This window comes from Juglans microcarpa x Juglans regia, chromosome 7S (assembly GCF_004785595.1).
Source record: "Juglans microcarpa x Juglans regia isolate MS1-56 chromosome 7S, Jm3101_v1.0, whole genome shotgun sequence".
NCBI classification, from domain to species: Eukaryota; Viridiplantae; Streptophyta; class Magnoliopsida; order Fagales; family Juglandaceae; genus Juglans; species Juglans microcarpa x Juglans regia.
In genome coordinates this window covers 391,445-410,349 of record NC_054607.1, presented here as the reverse complement: position 1 = coordinate 410,349, position 18,905 = coordinate 391,445, and the positions used below count along the sequence as shown (strand labels likewise).

At 38.8% G+C, this 18,905-nt stretch overlaps 1 protein-coding gene across 1 annotated transcript; it reads left to right on the top strand.

The window, feature by feature from the left end:
- Positions 1 to 3,057: 3,057 nt before the first annotated feature.
- Positions 3,058 to 9,939, top strand: LOC121241547 (DNA topoisomerase 2-like). The gene is made up of 19 exons (XM_041139357.1): positions 3,058 to 3,723; positions 4,270 to 4,562; positions 4,672 to 4,738; positions 4,829 to 5,099; positions 5,231 to 5,430; positions 5,524 to 5,733; positions 5,872 to 5,985; positions 6,074 to 6,188; positions 6,295 to 6,458; positions 6,547 to 6,888; positions 7,001 to 7,134; positions 7,249 to 7,603; positions 7,699 to 7,885; positions 7,974 to 8,023; positions 8,102 to 8,530; positions 8,610 to 8,802; positions 8,895 to 8,956; positions 9,057 to 9,174; positions 9,264 to 9,939. The coding sequence occupies exons 1-19, from the start codon at positions 3,148 to 3,150 to the stop codon at positions 9,860 to 9,862; spliced, it is 4,479 nt and encodes a 1,492-aa protein (XP_040995291.1). The 5' UTR covers positions 3,058 to 3,147; the 3' UTR covers positions 9,863 to 9,939.
- Positions 9,940 to 18,905: the final 8,966 nt, after the last annotated feature.

Here is an 18,905-nt window from a genome sequence, read left to right as displayed (position 1 = left end):
ACATCTCGAATCTAAAACAGAGCATATCTTGGAGTATTCTCGTAGAGCATATCTCGGATCATATCTTGGAATGTTGACACTGCATATCTCAAAGACAAATCACTCTTAGATAGTCTCGGATTTTATGCTACCAGCTATACGAAAAATCAATGTAATTTTGTTATTCCAGTCTTTTTGTGTTTAAATAGAGGATGTATTTCTCAGAGCATGCAGTTCTGGTACGTTAGAAACCAAGAAATAAAAAAAAATTCATCCCAGCTATGATCACAATTTTTCTCCAGTTTTTCAATTTCTCTTCTCCTTTGCTCTGCTCTGGATTTCACCAAGGAAGGAAGCTCTGGAATGCTCCGTGAAATGCTCCATTTCATCTTCACTGAGGAAGGGCGAGCTTGGTTCTCTACGTGAAACGCACCATTTAATCAATAAATGAAACGAGAGCATTTCATTTAGGCCTGCAAAGCAGTCCACGCCGGCGTGGACTACAATAAGAGCATTGGCTAGGCCATTGCCAAGTCCAAAGTTTAGCTAGAATTTCAAAGTTTGGCTATAGGGTTAAACTTTGGCTAGGTGAATTCACATTGGACTGGCCATGTTAAAGCCAGAATAGTAATATAATATTATATATTTTAATAATATTTTACAATTTCTTTTATATTTTTCAAATACACTCTATATATTAATTAATAAATATAATGCATATAAATCAAAACCAAAAAGAAAAAAAAAACATATAATAATTATCTCCTTACTCATTTTTCCTACATATTACAATTTTGCAATCTGAATGAAGTACTACTTCATGCACATGCACAATAACTTTCATTTGAGTTAATGAAACCCTATAAATAACAAGGAAAAATAATGGGTCTGAGCATTAGATCATACATAAAATGCACATCATCCAAGTTCTTCTTCTTTAGTTCGAATTATACACATCTTTGGTATATAAAATAGAACAACATATACTCTTTGGTATATGAAACAAAATAACCACCATTGCCACAATCCCCATTACAATATGCATTCTTCTCCACCTCAGTCATTGCATACTTCATTACCCTTTCCATAGTTCTCAATTTACTGTCCAAACAAACAAAGGCAGAATGAATTCTCTAAATGCAAGCTCTTGCAAATATGTAGATGGGAAAAAAACTATACATCAATGTGACTTCAATTGTAGCAGGATGATTAAAAGGTTCCAAACCATCAACGGCCAAAACAATTGAATCTATTTAGCCATTCTGATCCAAAACAGGCCAAATGATCAACTGAGACAAAATTTTCTTTTTCAATTCATCAATATATTCTCCTGATACATACTGTTCTGAAGACATTGATACAAACTTTAAAGTCATGGTTCTCTTGCTTCAATTGAGCATGGCATGTGGACCTAAAAATAACTCATGAATCAATGAAATTGCGTAGATCACATCTAACTACAACAAACAAAAAAAAAAAAGAGAGAGAGAGAGAGAGAGAGAGAGAGAGAAAGAAATACTACTTTAAAGAGATATTTTTATTCTCAAATATTTAAGAAATATGAACCATACAATGCTTATTAAAAAATTATTCCACTAGTTTTAGCTAGAGAATGAAAGCACCTCTAAACCATAAAAATCAACAAACCACATATACAACTTTGTATCCTTCCAAAATAAGCTTATCAAAATTCTTAGAAGAGATCAACAACTTAGTTTCACAAAACAAAGTAACCAATAGCGAACATAAAACTAATCAATAACTGAAATGACTAGTAAAACAACAGAGTGAGACACAAGAAAATGACCATGCACGAAAAGCAAACAAACCCAAAAAAATGAAAGCAGAAACAATGGATTGTAGTTATCGGAAAAAAAATATATATATAGGGGCTCAGCTCTGAGACTCTGAGAGGAGGTTTGGCTGGACGAGATAATAACCAACTGAAGAAAAATCAGCAACGATAATAACCAGCTTACCTAAACAAATTCATACCCATTTCACAAATTCATACTCAAAATACTCAATACAAAGCTTACATAAATATAGTTTTGGTATTTTTACCAACCCAAACCGCGAGAGAGTGTAGCGTTCTTGAGCCAAGCCGAGAGAGAGAGGGAGAGGAAATTGGACAATCGTGGAAGATCAACCTAGGAACGGAAAGACAATTGATTGAGGAAGAGAGAAAGCAGAGAGAAGAGGGAGAGACAAGTGAGGGTAGTGTTTCTAAAGAAAGAAAATTACGAGGGAAAGAGAGAATGATAGTTGAATGGAAACAATAAAATAAATCTTTGATCCTTTTACAGGAACTCGCCAACTATGATTAGAGAGGGAGATTTACTGTAGTTCAAATTAGGAAAATATGCCTTTGGCTAGTCCAATGTAGGAATTTTATCTCAAAAAAGGTTAAAATTTATACTTCAATTTGGCAATGGCTAGTCCATTGCCAATATTAGAGCATTAGCATTAGATTAATCATTTTATCTTCAAAATTTGATGAAAAATACATATTTTTCATAAATCCAAAATCTCTCTATCCATAATCCCACTTAGATTAACTATTGCATTCATCAAAATAATAATATAATAATATTTTTTATTAATAATATTTTTAATTTTTTTTTTCATATTTTACAATTACACTAACTATATGTTAATTAATAATTTAATTTAATACTTAATGATTGTTTTCCAACTTAAATATATTATGGTTCAAAATTGAGAAAAAAATAATTTAAGTAAATAAATGATAGTTATAGTGTGAATGGTGAGTCTTCAAATATGAAGATGAATTGAAATACACTGTAGATCATAGTTTCAAATTTTAGTGTTTGGTGGATTTAATACGATAATTTTAAATATAAATTTATCAAATTTTGAAGATTGATGAGTCCAATCCTAACTCGAACATCAAACATTCCAGAGCTTCCTTTCTCGGTGATACCCAGAAACCAATGCCCATTCCAAACATTCCTCCCGCCCAAACTCAAAATTCAAATTCAAATCTCACTTGACCGTTAACCCTTCCCTTTACAAATCCCTCTCTAGAAAGTTACCCAAACCCTCCTAAGAGACCCCTCTTCTCTCTGTTCGCGTAAACCAAACCCAAACCCAAGCAGCGTTTCTTTCTCTCATCGAACCCTCTGCACTATCCCTCTCCCACCGCCCATGGCAATCGAAAAGAAACGCCCCTTACAGACCAGCAATGCCGCCAACATTGACCCCGCCCCCACCGCCGGACCAACCACTGACAAAACCATCGAAGAAATGTACCAGAAAAAGTCCCAGCTCGAGCATATCCTCCTCCGACCTGACACCTACATTGGCTCCATCGAGAAGCACACCCAGACCCTCTGGGTCTACGAGTCCGATCGCATGGTCCACCGCCCCGTCACCTTCGTCCCCGGCCTCTACAAGATCTTCGACGAGATCCTCGTCAATGCCGCAGATAACAAGCAACGAGACCCAAAGATGGACTCGCTCAAGGTTGTCATTGACGTGGAGGGCAACTACATCAGCGTCTGCAACAATGGTGATGGGGTACCCGTGGAGGTTCACCAGGAGGAGAAAGTATACGTTCCGGAACTGATCTTCGGGCACTTGCTGACCAGCAGTAACTACGACGATACGGTGAAGAAGACCACCGGTGGGCGAAACGGATACGGTGCCAAGCTCACCAACATCTTCTCCACTGAGTTCGTCATCGAGACTGCAGATGGGAGACGCCAGAAGAAGTACAAGCAGGTATATATGAACTATTTACGGTTCATTTCTTTTTCTCAACATCAATACCTGGCAATTATATTTAGTTTTTAATTTTTTCGGATATTACGGTTCTGTTTTGGGCGGTGTGAATTTCGGTCTGAGTTGTCAATTTCCGTTCGGAGTCTTAAGTTTTTATTTCTTGTTTCATAGATGTCTATATAACGATTGAGTTCTACTCTCCAGTTTGTTCTTGTAGTTATGAGGTACGTTTACAACTCAGTTCTTGGCATTAGTGTAAGTAAACTTGCCAATAAATTATTGTTTTTAGGGTATTTTCTTAATGTGGTTCAGTGTTTCTGTTCCTGATTTGTTTGGAAGATTCTTCGGGCTACTGTTGGTGCTAAGAATTCTTGGTTTTGATGTGGTTCACAGTTATTTGCTGGTTTGCATTTAAGTTTTCCAAGTGATCGTGAAGCACTTCTAGTTTAGGTTCCCGCCCGCCAGGATCTAAATTATGGTTAGTTGGGAAGTCATATTGTTTCATCTGTGTTCTAACTTCAGAAAATTGGTTTTGCTGATCTGAAGGTATTCTGTAACAACATGGGAAACAAATCAGAGCCAGCCATATCAAAGTGTAAAGAGAGTGAGAACTGGACGAAGGTGACATTTAAGCCCGACTTAGCAAAATTTAACATGACCCATCTTGAGGACGATGTGGTTGCGCTAATGAAAAAGCGGGTGATTGACATGGCTGGCTGCCTCGGAAAGTCTGTAAAGGTTGAATTAAATGGAACTAGGGTTCCTGTAAGAGCGTTTACTGACTATGTGAATCTATATTTGGATTCTGCAGCTAAATCCGAAGCCGAGAAACCTCCAAGGTGCTTCCTATGAAATCTTGTTATCTTTGTCCACTCTTCTGTTGTTATTTTTGTTTAAATTTTGTTTGAAGTTATATGGATTTTCTTACTAGATTCTTGATTTCCACAGCTATCATGTGAAAGTTAACGATAGGTGGGAGGTATGCGTGAGTATTAGTGACGGGCAGTTTCAACAGGTATCTATAAGATCTTTTGAAGTAAAGGGAATAACGTGTCCATTGCAATTGCAATTGTTTGAGCCTTATATCAATGGTTTTCCTTACCAGGTCAGCTTTGTGAACTCGATTGCCACGACCAAGGGCGGAACTCATGTGGATTATGTCACTAGTCAAATTACAACCCATGTGATGAATTTCGTAAATAAAAAGAACAAGAGTGCCAATGTCAAAGCGCATAATGTGAAAAACTACTTGTGGGTTTTTGTCAATGCCCTCATTGACAACCCTGCTTTCGATTCCCAGACCAAGGAAACTCTGACGCTTCGTCAAAGCAGTTTCGGGTCCAAGTGTGATCTATCACAGGATTTTCTTGCTAAAGGTTTGTTTTGCCTCGTCCTTTCTGTTATTTTATTTGTATGATAAATATAGCTAATTATTCATCATTGTAGACATTAGAATAAAAACATTGAAGCGCTGGAGACTGATTCTTACGTACCAACTATTTTACAGTCACAAAATCCGGAATTGTGGAGAGTCTCCTGTCGTGGGCAAATTTTAAGCAGAACAAAGATCTTAAGAAAAGTGATGGAACAAAGACAGAGAAGATTCATGGAATTGAAAAGCTGGATGATGCTAACAAAGCTGGGGGTAAGGAATCTGACAAATGTACCTTGATTTTGACCGAAGGAGATTCGGCTAAGGCTCTTGCAGTAAGTTGTCTTACCATGCAGTTCATTTTCCCACCTATGTAGCTCATTTTGGGCTTCAATTTCATGGTTTTTGACATAATTGGGTCTATACAGTTGGCCGGGCTTGCTGCTGTGGGTCGAGATTACTATGGTGTGTTCCCGTTGAGAGGTAAATTGCTCAATGTGAGGGAAGCCACCAATAAACAGCTCACTGAGAATAAAGAGATCGGGTACATCAAGCAGATTCTTGGACTTCAGCAAAATAAAGAATATACCAGTATCAAGTCCCTGAGATACGGTCACCTGATGATAATGACTGATCAGGTGTGACGCCTTAAACTTCTCTTTTTGCCTTTTGTTGTTGTTTTCAATTTAGATTTCCCTCTACAATGCTAACAGGAAGACATTTATACTGCTGCCGATTACTTGGATAAGAAACTTTTAGCTTCTATGCTTGTACAGGATCACGATGGTTCACACATTAAAGGGCTGTTGATCAACTTCATTCATTCTTACTGGCCATCACTGTTAAGAGTTCCATCTTTCTTGGTCGAGTTTATAACTCCTATTGTGAAGGTTAGTATTTGTAGTTAATTGTTTGCAGGCGTTTAGTAGTCATTGAAAATCTTTCTTGATGGAAAATGACTGGTTATCATCTTTGCAGGCAACTCATAAAAATGGGACACAATTATCATTTTACACTATGCCTGAGTACGAGTCGTGGAAGGAAAGTTTGAGTGGCAATGCAAGTGGCTGGTCTATTAAGTATTATAAGGTTTGTCTTTTTTGTTTGTTATAAACCAATTAAATCACCTTTTATTCCGATATCTGTTCTGTCTTTATTCTTCTTCTTCTTTCATATACTGATTTGTTTCCGATTTATAGGGGCTGGAACAAGCACATCAAAGGAAGGGAGGGAGTACTTTGCGAATCTTGAGAAACATAGGAAAGATTTTATATGGGTAGATCAGCAAGATGGGGACGCCATCGAGCTAGCATTCAGTAAGAAGAAGATAGAAGAGAGGAAGAATTGGCTCAGGCGATTTGAGGTCAAAGTTTTCTCATATTTTCTTCAGGTTGTTTTTAGTGAACTGATATAATTTCTCTCAAACAATTTGTCGTTTTGTGAATGTGCAGCCTGGCACTCACCTTGACCAGACGGCCAAACTCATAAAGTACAGTGACTTTGTCAACAAGGAGCTCATATTGTTTTCGATGGCGGATCTTCAAAGGTCTATTCCTTCGATGGTTGATGGCCTGAAACCGGGCCAAAGGAAGATTCTTTTCTGCTCTTTTAAGAGGAACTTTGTCAAGGAAGCAAAAGTCGCCCAGTTTTCTGGTTATGTGTCTGAACATTCAGCTTATCATCATGGCGAGCAGAGCCTTGCGAGTACCATCATTGGAATGGCACAAGACTATGTGGGCAGCAACAACATTAATCTTCTTCAACCGAATGGCCAGTTTGGCACCCGTAATTATGTAAATGAACATACACCAATGTGACACTCTTTAAAATCCTGAAGCAATGCTGCTTCATTAGTTCGGTTCTTATTTTCACATTTTTAACTTTGTTTATTCTATTTGATTTCAGGGAGGGAAAGATCATGCAAGTGCTAGGTACATATATACCCGACTTTCTCCCATCACAAGGTTTCTATTCCATAAGGATGATGATGACCTTCTTGACTACTTGAATGAAGATGGGCAATTGATTGAACCGACTTGGTATTCTTTTCACCTTTGTCCTTTCTATTTGGTAGGAGGGTTTTTGCTTTTATTTATATGAAGGTCTTCTAAACGAGTAAAGCTTACGAATTTTATTTTTTTTGTCTATTTTAGGTATATGCCAATTATACCCACAGTTCTTGTGAACGGTAGTGAAGGAATTGGAACTGGATGGAGCTCTTACATTCCTAATTATAATCCAAGAGACATAATTGCAAATCTAAGGCGCTTGTTGAGTGGTGACGCCTTGGTGCCTATGGATCCATGGTATAGATGGTTTAAAGGAAGTATTGAAAAGACTGCCAAGGAAGGTGGGAATGGTTACATTGTTAGTGGAATTATAGAGGAAGTGAACGAGACAACCGTCAAGATATTGGAGCTGCCAGTTCGTCGTTGGACTCAGGATTATAAAGAATTTCTGGAGTCTATTTCTTCAAGTAATAGAGAGTGCAAAGATCCTTTAATCGAGGTAAAATTATCTAAGCCCATCAGATATTATGATATCCACCGAAACGTGTATGGGAATTGTATCCAGTTTCTCATGAAAAGTTATGTTGGCTGCAGGATTTTCACATGAATTGCGATGACGTAATAGTAGAATTTGACATCTTCTTGAGTGAAGAGAACTTTACTAGGGCCAAGCAAGAGGGTTTGTTGAAGAAATTCAAACTAACCACCACAATTAGCACAAGTAACATGCATCTGTTTGACCCCAAAGGCGTGATAAAGAAGTACGACACCCCAGAACAAAGTATGTGTTTGAGAAAATTAACTACTTCGATTCCTCGTTATATTTCAATGATAACATGCTTTACTGATTATGATTTTCCTTCCCTCAGTTCTTGAAGAATTTTTTCACCTACGACTTGCGTTTTATGAGAAAAGAAAGGTGAGCTTACTTGTGGTTATACGAAAGAATGTCAATAGCTGCTCAATGTTATAACAACAATTTCATAAACGCACGCAGAACTTTCTGTTGGAGAAACGTGAAATGGAGTTGTTGAAGTTGGAAAACAAGGTGAGGTTTATACTTGCAGTTGTGAATGGAGAGATCATTGTGAGCAACAGAAAGAGAGCTGATCTGTTTGTTGAGCTGCAAAGAAAAGGTTTCACTCCATTTCCCAAGAAAACTAAAGCTGTAGAGCCAGAGGTTGCTGGAGCAATTGATGAAACAGAAGAAACAGAAGACAACTCTCCTGCTGTTAGCAAGAATGGAGTACTGATCAGTGATTACGAGTATCTATTGGCCATGGCAATTGGAACCTTGACCATCGAGAAGGTTCAGGAGCTATGTGCTGACAAGGATAGGCTCAATAAGGAGGTCGAAGATTTGAGAAAAGAAACTCCAAGGTCCTTTTGGATGAAAGATCTGTATGCTCTAGAGAAGCAACTCGATGTACGATTAATTTAAAGCAGAATTTTATATTATGCTTCACTGTTTCTTTTACTTGACTGATTTGTTTTGTGCGATTCAGGAGATTGAAAAAAGTGATGCCCAGGCAGAGGAGCTGAGAAAGAAAATGAGAAGCAAAGCAAAGGGTCAAGCGCCTGGTAAGGCTGGTAGACAAGCGCCCAAGAACCAACGCAAGGAGAATAAGAAAAAGGCAAATAATGCGGACTCAGTTACTGAAACCATCTCAACATCGTCTATATCTGCAATGGAAATTGGTAAGCCTGGAATGATATCATTTTTGTAATGCCTGAATTTTTCTTCTCGATATTATTTTTATTTTGTTTTTTGCATTTGTTTGCTTTATCTGAAAAAGCTCCTGAGGTGGTGAAACCCAAGGGGAGAGCGGGCTCTAGGAAGGCTCCTACCAAGGTTTGTTCTGTTCTTCCCCTACCATATTCTATTCTTTCCCTATAACGGACCTTTCTTGAACTCATGCTGCTTTTACTTTTTTGTTTCCTCGTTTTATCAGCAGGAAAGGTCCACTGTAGTCTTGACTGATGATGATGATGACGATGACGAGGAAGTGCTGGAGCTGAAAGAACGACTTGCTGCCTATAACCTTGAATCATCTCCTGATCATTCAGCAGGTAACTATCATATACGTGTTGATTATGAATTTGCAATGTCCTTGATGTGTCGGAGTGTTTTAAGCTTATCTCTGTTTTTGTGCCCATAGCCATGGAGACGGAAGTGCCTAAAGTCCCAGCCAAGAAGAAAGAACCTAGCAAGAGGACTGCTGCGCTGAAGAAGCCCTTGGCAACTGTTTCAGAGATATCTTCAGATGATGAAGAGAATGAGGTGGATGACGAAGAAGTTGTAGCTGCCCCAGAAAGGGGAAAGAAGGGAGGTAGAAAACCAGCTGCGAATGCCAAAGCTGCTAAGCCCCCTGCAGCAGCAAAGAACAGAGGAGCAGGCAACAAACAGAAACCTCAAACGCTGAGCCAGAAGCTCATATCTGACATGTTAAAGCCTGCTGAAAATTCATCTGGGATTTCACCGGAAAAAAAAGTGAGAAAGATGAGGGCATCTCCATTCAACAAGAAAAGTGGTTCCGTGTTGGGCAGAGTTGGCGAGGCAAATGAATCCACTGAACCCGAAGAAAAATTGGGTTCTGCTACAACTTCTGGCAGTACCGAAGAAATGGTTGAAGTTGTGCCAGCAAGATCAAGACCTCAGAGGGTGAACCGCGCGCAGAAAAGGTATGTGGTGAGTGACTCTGAAAGTGAGAATGCCACTGAGGATTCTGACTTCGTTGAAGATGAAGAGGAAGATTAGATTAGATTAGGCGTTTTCCGTTTGAGGAGCTGACTGTAAAAACTAGAGATTGGGTGGGAATTAAATCTCAATTCCCCCCCCCCCCCCCCCCCCCCCCCCCCCCCCCCCCCCCCCCCCCCCCCCCCCCCCCCCCCCCAACACATTTCACTGCATTCTTCATGGATTGATTGGAAGGACACATTTTTTTCTCCCTTTTCAGTTGAATTCTTGACAGTTCTAAGCATATCCTACCGTGTGTGTATATATATATATTTAAAAAAATTGGGTCAAGCCTCTTATTATTAAAATCCTCACTATAGGGAGGAAACCATGATTACAAGGTTTCATAAAAAAATACATTAATGACGAATATAAGGAGTATCCAATAAATCTAGTTAAACAATGTCCCGTAGTGGTCTTCGCACCAAATCCTCACCTAAAAAATCAATGGTTCTACCCATTGTCCCTTCTTTTGCCAAAAAATTTGTTGCCCTTTAGCCTCTCTAAAATTATGTTAAAATCGAATATTAAGCAAATTCACAAGAGATTTAATCTCCTTCCAAAAGTCTCAAAGAAACTAATATTTGTATATTCCGGAAGCTAGTTTATCTATCAGAACACTTGAATCAAATTCCACCAATAAATCTCTCAACTCAAGAGATTGACACAATCGAAGACCATCAAGAAGAGCCCGACACTCGGCAATGGTATTTGTCGTCTGTCCATAAAAATGAGCAAAACCTACTATCACCTTACCCCTTGAATCCAGAAATAAACCCCCACCATCGGATCTCCCCGGATTTCTACAACATCTACCATCAATATTAAGTTTAAATAAGCCCTTTTTCGGCAGCTTCCAAGCTTTTAATCTTGGTAATTTATCACGAATCGAAAGTATAAGACAATTAAGATCTTGCAAAAATAAAAAATCATTAGGACCCATCCTCTTAAATTTCCACAAGCCATTTGACATATCCCTTAAGTTCACTTTCACTACTTTCAAAATTCCTCTCAAATCAAAAGTAACACCTTCCATCCGAGAAGCACATCTAGCCCTCCAAAGAGCCCAAGAAATAATGATGGGCAACACACCACGGATCCAGCCAACCTGTGAAAAATAAGTCGCACGCCTCCATCATAAAACCATCATCCCATCCCAAGTTAGAACCCGTGGCAATCGAATCCCACAAATCACCACTAAATGATTTCAGATTTTTTTCGACCCCTCTCCCTCACAAAGAACATGGACTAACGTCTCCACCTTTGGCTTTGAACAACAAGTACATTTGGAGACCAACGGTATACCCAATTGCATAATAGCCTCATCAACTGGTAAAGATTTCCTTCTAGCTCTCCAACAACATAATGACATTTTCTTAGGAACCCCTTCCTGCCACAACCAACTATACCAGGAGCACAAAATGCCTCTCTTCCACACAATCTGCCATGCAGATTTAGTAGAGAACTTTCCATCAACTGACGGAACCCATATGCACATATCCTCTCCCTTCTTCATTCTTTTATTCGACTGAACTATTTTTTCAACCACTTGCTCGGAGACCAAGCTACAAAGCCTTTCTACACTCCACCCAAACATTCCAAAGAGATTTTATTTGCAAACTAGGATCGCCTCTCATCGACGAACAATCTGCCAAAATCCCATCACCGAACCAGTTATCGATCCAAAAGTTGGACTTTCCATTACGAATAATCCATCTAGAATTTTTCATCACAGTTGGCATTAACCTCATAACTCCCTTACAAAAACGAGATCCCCTTCTCAAGTTCATAACCGAAGAAATATGCTTATCCCCCACATATTTAGTAAAGAAAAAAATTAGCCCACAAAGAATTACCTTGCTACATTTTCCAAGCAACCTTCATAAGCAAAGACGTTTGTACTTCTGACAAATCACGAATCCCTAGCCCCCTTCTTCAATTGGCAAACAAATCTTTCTCCACGAAACCCACTTCCTTTTTTTATTATCTAAAGATGATCCCTATAAAAAATTAGAGAAAATCTCCTTCAAAGCAGACAAAACTCCATTTGGTAGATTTAAAACTGAAAGCATGTGAATTGACATACTATTTAAAACATGCTTAATTAAAACAATTTTACCATCAAAAGAGAGAAGTTTACCTTTCCACCCTGCTAACTTCTTTTGAATCTTCGCAATCATTGGATCAAACATCCGAAGTCTCATTCTCCTCACATGCAATGTAATTCCCAAATAAGTACAAGGCCAAACACCTTTCTCAAAACTAGATATTCTTTTTAATTCCACTTTCATAGCCACCAAAAAGTTAGAAAAGAAAAATATAGAAGATTTATGAGCACTAACCCGCTGATCCCACAGTCTCATACAAATGAATTACCTCCAAAAGTCTTCTAATTGTGGCTTTACCCCCATTAGAAAAATAAGTTGATCATCCGCATATAACAAATGACTAATCATGGTTCCTCCACAAGAATTGAAAGACTTAATCCTTCCCAAGTTATACTCCCTATTTAACATATGCAAGAGCACCTCCTCTGATAAAATAAATAAATATGGTGAAAAAGGATTACACTGACGAAGCCCCCGTGAAGCCTTAAAAAATCTCCGAGAACTTCCATTTAACATAACTGAGAAGTATGGAGAAGAAATACAATTAAAAATTATATTCATCCATTTATCCGAGAAAGCCAATCTTTTTAAAACCTCTAGTAAAAACCCCCAATTGACCCTATCACACGCCTTAGCCATATCAATTTTAACCATAACATTTCCTCCTCTCACCTTTCTATTCATCCCCTGAACCATCTCCTGTGCAATAGACATATTATCAAAAATACTTCTTCCCCTGATAAACACAGATTGCTCCTGAGAAATAATTTTATGCAACAAAGGAGCCAATCGAAAGACCATTACCTTTGACAAAATTTTATAAATCACCGAACAAAGGCTAATAGGACGGAATTGCCCTAAGCCTACAGGTTCATCAACCTTAGGAATGAGCACCAGGTTAGTAGCACCATAAAATGGTGATAGCGGCATCCTCTCAAAAAAATCAATGGCCAATTCTAGAATGTCATGCTTAACAATTTCCCAAGCAAGAATAAAAAAACTAGCTGAATAACCATCTGATCCTAGATTACTATCCAAAGGAATAGACCAAAGTGCAGATTTTACCTTTTCCATTGAAGGCCTTACGGTTAAAGCTTCATTTTCTACCTCTGAAATAGTCGGCGTCAACAAGGCCAAAGCATCTTCCTCAAACCAAATTCCCTCCACAGCAAGTAACTCCTGGAAAAATGCCACCGGCCCATTCTGCACCTTTTCAACAGATTCTAAAATCAACCCATTTTCCAGTTGCATCTTTTTAGCTCTGTTATTATTCTTTTTAATATGCATCATCGCATGAAAAAAACCGGTCTTCGAATCCCCCTCCATTAACCATTTAACGCAGGACTTTTAACAACCCAAAATCTCCTCTCTATTTAGCCATTCCAAATGTTTTTGTTTGCAATTTAACAACTTCTCTTCAATCTGAGAAGAATAATCATTCAACAATAATTGGTCCAAGCCAACTATATGATTTTCCATCTCCTTTATTTCAACATCAACTCTTTCAAACACCTCCACATTCCATTTCCTCAAAACACCTTTCAATGCTTTTAATTTCTTATTGATCAGAAACATTGGACAACCATCTACAACAAGATCCCACACCCACTTAACTAATGGAAGAAATCCCTCATGTGTACCCCACATTCACTGAAAACGGAATGGTCTAACGATCATATTTTGCTCACAACCCAACGACACCAGCATCGACAAATGATCCGAAGATGTTCTCGGAAGATATTCAACTTGCACATCACCCCATAAATTAATAAAATACATATTTACCAAAACTTTATCCAATCTTGCCCAAATACACCTCTCACCAAGTCTACCGTTACACCAAGGCAATCGATTTCCTACATAAGGCAAATCAATCAAACCACAATAATGAATACAATCATTAAACTCAGCTTTTGCACGGGGAGCCCGCATAATACCACTGACTTTGTCCTCACTACCACAGATAATATTAAAATCTTCCCCAATAAATCATGAACAACTACCCAGGTCTTGATTACACAAAAAATCCCACAACTCCAATATCTTAGTACAGAAACAACTGGCATAAACAAATGTATCAAGACTTCGCACACTACCATGAGCAAACCAACCACTTACAGCCTGATCTGTCATCGAAATTAACTCAAACTCAAGATCATCATCCCAAAAAAGCCAAAATTTCCCCTCAACCTTCGCATTATTAACAAAATTAGACAACTTCATCCATCTCGCCCATCGTCGATATTTATTCTTACCAAGAAAAAAATTCTAAAAGAGCTACCACATATGGTCAACTTTTATTCAATAACCACCAAAGCCTACTCTTCGACGAAAGAATACCCCTAACGTTCCATGTCAATATGTTCAACATCAATTAAATTAATTTCTTTAAGCAAGTATGTCACTCCAAAACAACAGTAGATTTTTCTTTCCTTATCCCTATGAATTTCTTCACAAATTCAGATTTGAATCAAAACATTTTGTTGTTAACTCATTCAATTCCTCATCAGGTTCAACATCTTAAATTGCTCGACTATGCAAAAATAAATCATCTTCTTGACTCCCTTCCTCCCCTATACATCCCCTATCGCCAATCCTCCTAATTCAAACTCCAAAGCCTCATCAATAAGCTTAAGAGAACTCCTAGGAGACGCCCCAGCAACCAGTCCATGGCCTTCCACATTCTCAAAATCCTTTTCCATTAACTCAAACCAGCTGTCACGACAACCTCGAGGTTTTTCAACCACACCAAGGCCCTCCAAAACCTCCATCAAACCAGCATCAAAAACCAAATTGTCAAATTGAGATTTAGCGCCCACCTTACTACCATCAATGGCAATAAACAAGGCTTCTTGCAAACCCGTCTCCATCCCTTCCTCTGCTTATCATTTCCATTTTTACGCCATTATTTTACTCAAATATGAATGTGTATAGGAAAGAAACATAAAGATGATAGAAATAATAAATGTACAAATATTTTATTACGAAAGAAGGGAGTAGACAGTCTACAACACTCTTGGTTACCACAAATGTGGAATGTTTGAAATTAAGGAACCAACCATGATTCGATTACAAACAGAAACAGCGGTGATGGTGATGGTGATGGAAGGAGTCCCTCTCTCTCTCTTTTCTTTCGAGACAGAGTTAGGGTTTAGTGCCCTGGTCTTACGACACGGGATTTGGTCTTACTGTTTGTGAGGGAGGCGGCGTTTGTTCACAGGTAACATGGTGGAAGAGGATTTGACCAAGAGGTGGGAAAGGCTTCATCTATCGAAGGAAGAAAAATCAGTTTATCAAATCAAAATACAAGGAGTGAAGGATGGTAGTCTAAGAGGGAAACTCGGCATCATAGGCAAGGTGCTTTCTGAAAATGGGGTTAATAATGAAGCATTTAGGATGACAATGTCTTAGATTTGGAGATTACAGGGGTGGGTGCGGTTCAAAGACCTTAATGACCAATGCTTTTTGATAGAATTTCAACAAGAACAGGACAAAGAAAAGGTTTTAACTGGCAGACCCTGGTTTTTTTATAGAAATCTAATAACACTACACGAAGTGGATGAGAATGTATCTGTGAACGCTATGAGTTTCCAATATGAACCATTTTGGGTTCAATGCCACAACTTACCACTGGCTGCTATGACTGAAGGAATTGGAGAGCAGTTTGGATCAACTCTAGGAAGTGTGATTAGGGTGGATGCAGACTCTGATGGTTCAGCTTGGGGTAGGTGCCTACGAGTGAGGGTTGTTGTGGATCTCAAAAAGCCTTTACTGAGGGGCAGGTGGTTGGAGTTTGAGGGGAAAAAATACTGGATATCATTTAAGTATGAACGTCTTCAAAATTTTTGTTTCCATTGTGGCATTCTGTCCCACAAAGGAAGGACTTGCTCGAGACCAAGGCTTGACCAACACCAAGATGAGCAACAAACTTTGCAGTTTGGACCCTGGCTACGAGCTCAACCAATGAATACAAACCTATTTGACCATCGAAAGTATGGTGGCACTCCTAAATTCAACAAACAGATAGGATAGCAGTATGAGGAGGAGAAGATCAAGAGTGATGGAGGAACTTATGGTGAGAAGGTGAAGAAGAAAACATAATCAGTTACTAAGGAGGAGGAAATTTCAAGGGAGGGGAAAAACAATGGGCTTAATAATATGGCTAATTCATTTTCAACAGATGGAACAACCATAACCTGGTGCTCAACCAAACAGGGACCCCCCAACACTGGTGTTCTCAACAATGAACTAATCCACATACAGAATGAACCCGGACAGGATGTACTTGAAGAAAATATCGAACAAATGGAAATAGAACCAGCCATATCGGTGTTACAAGGAACAAACCCATACAGCACCAGAAGGAGCATGGAACTTATGTTTACTCATTTAACCACATTACCTAGCAATAAACATGATATCATTGATGGGGATACTAAAATTGGTAAATGGAAAAGGAAGGGTAGAGGAAAGGCAATGTCAAACAGGATCTCCATGGATGTAACAAATTCCAACCAAATGATGGGGGATCAAAAAGAGAGGGATGAGTAGTAACACAAAAAATGGCTCTAGCCTAAAGAAATTCAAGATATGCGATGGTGAATTAGAGAAACAGTCTGGAAAGGCAGTGGCTGGTTCCCAGCCCTGCCAAAATAGATGAGTATCCTAACATGGAATTGCCGAGGGCTTGGGAACCCTCGGACAATTCGAATCCTTAGGAGATTGACTAAGGATAAGTGCCCACACTTAGTCAGGTTTGGGGGATGGGATGAGACACAAAATTCTCATCTCATCTCATCTCATTATTACACCTTTTTCAAATTTCCATACAAAATATAATAAACAATTCAACTTTTTCAAATCTCAATTCACCTTTTTCAAATCCCAATAAAATAATAATATTAAAACACAATATTTTAAACTCTCAAACAAAACACAAAATTCTCATCTCACCCCCCAAACCTGCCCTGTTCCTTGTGGAAACTAAGTGCAACAAAAACCAAATTGAGGAGGTAAGAAGGTCCCTGAGATTTGATAACTGTTTTATCGTAGATAGTGTGGGATCAAGTGGTGGCATTGCTCTGTTATGGAAAGAAGGTTGGAAGGTCGAAGTTACAAGTTTCACTCGTTGGCACATTAATGCTCGAATAAAGGATGATGGAGGTAGCACTAACTGGCAATTTACTGGCTTCTATGGCCACCCAGATACAATGAAAAGAAACAGTAGCTGGGAGTTGCTTAAGATCCTTAAACCATGCCCACCAATACCATGGTTATGTGCAGGTGATTTCAATGAAATCTTACACCAAAGGGAGAAGGTAGGGAGAGCTAGGATGCCCTACAATCAAAAAGAAAATTTCAGGCAGGCCCTTGAAACATGTGGAATCTATGACATCCATTCAAAAGGGCAGAAATTCACCTGGTCAAATAACATGAGGGGTAGGGAATTCACAAAGGAGAGAATTGATAGGGCAATGGCCAATAAGGAATGGAATGAACTTTTTAACCAACCTTACTACAATATTATGGCAACTGTCAAATCTGATCATTCCCCTTTACATGTTAATCTACAGCATATTGAGTATGGAAGGGGGAGGAGAAATAAGGTTTTTAGATATAAAGTAGCATGGGAACTAAAGGAGGATTGTGGAGATGTTGTTAAAGAAGCATGGAACAACGACCAAAGGGGGGACACACAAGCAGGCAGGCTGAGATTCAAGCTTAATCTCTGCAAGAGGGACCTTTTGAACTGGAAAGAAAAGGCAACACAGCAAGCAAAAGGAGAGTAATCTCGCATCTTGACTACCATCAGTCAATTACAAGACAATGGTGATGGATCCCACATAGATCAACTGCAGATATTACAAAGAAAAATTGAAGTATCACTAGCTGAAAATGAGATGAAATGGAGGCAGCGTACAAAACAGCACTGGCTTAGAAATGAGACAAGAATACACAATACTTCCACATGCAGGCCAACCAAAGAAGGAAAACTAACTCCATAAAATCCATTGCAGACAATGATGGGAATGTTGCTCATGAACAGAATGATATTGGAGCTTTGTTTACAGGTTTTTTCTCTTCCCTATTTTCTACTTCTTTGCCTAGTAAATTTGAAGAATGTTTACATGCTTTACATCCAAAAGTCACCACTGAAATGTCCACAAGAATCATGAAGCAATTCACAGTTGAGGAGGTTAAAGAAGCTGTCTTCCAAATGAACCCATTGGGCGCTCCTGGATCCGATGGTTTCCCTGCTCAGTTTTATCAGAAACATTGGGAGGTAGTGGGTGAAGATGTATGTACTTTTGTACTTCAAATTCTTAACTATGGTGGCTCTCTTAAAGAGGTCAATGACACATTTATTGCCCTGATTCCCAAGGTTTAAACCCCAAAAAAGGTTGTTGAGTTCAGGCCTATAAGCCTTTGTAATGTCCTCTACAAGATTGTTTCCAAGACCTTGGCAAATAGGCTGAAAGGTATACTTCCTGCAATCATTTCTGTAAACCAGAGTGCATTTGTTCCCGGGAGATTAATACCAGATAACACTCTAGTAGCATACGAAGTACTTCATTCAATGCAATCAAGGATGAAAGGGAGGAAAGGGTTCATGGCTCTAAAATTAGACATGAGCAAAGCATACGATAGAGTTGAATGGAGGTTTGTGGAATTTGTGATGAAGAAAATGGGATTTCCCCAACATTGGGTCAATCTGATCCAAAATTGCTTAAATTCAGTATCTTATTCCATTCTAGTTAATGGTGAGCCTTAACAAAGTTTCTGCCCAACTAGGAGAATCCGACAAGGGGACCCCCTTTCCCCTTACATTTTCATAATATGTGCAGAAGCCCTATCTGCACTACTGAATCAAGCTGAAGAGAGGGGTGATTTATCTAGTGCACCATTGGGGAGAGGCCCCACAAAGGTGAATCATATGTTTTTCGCAGATGATAGCC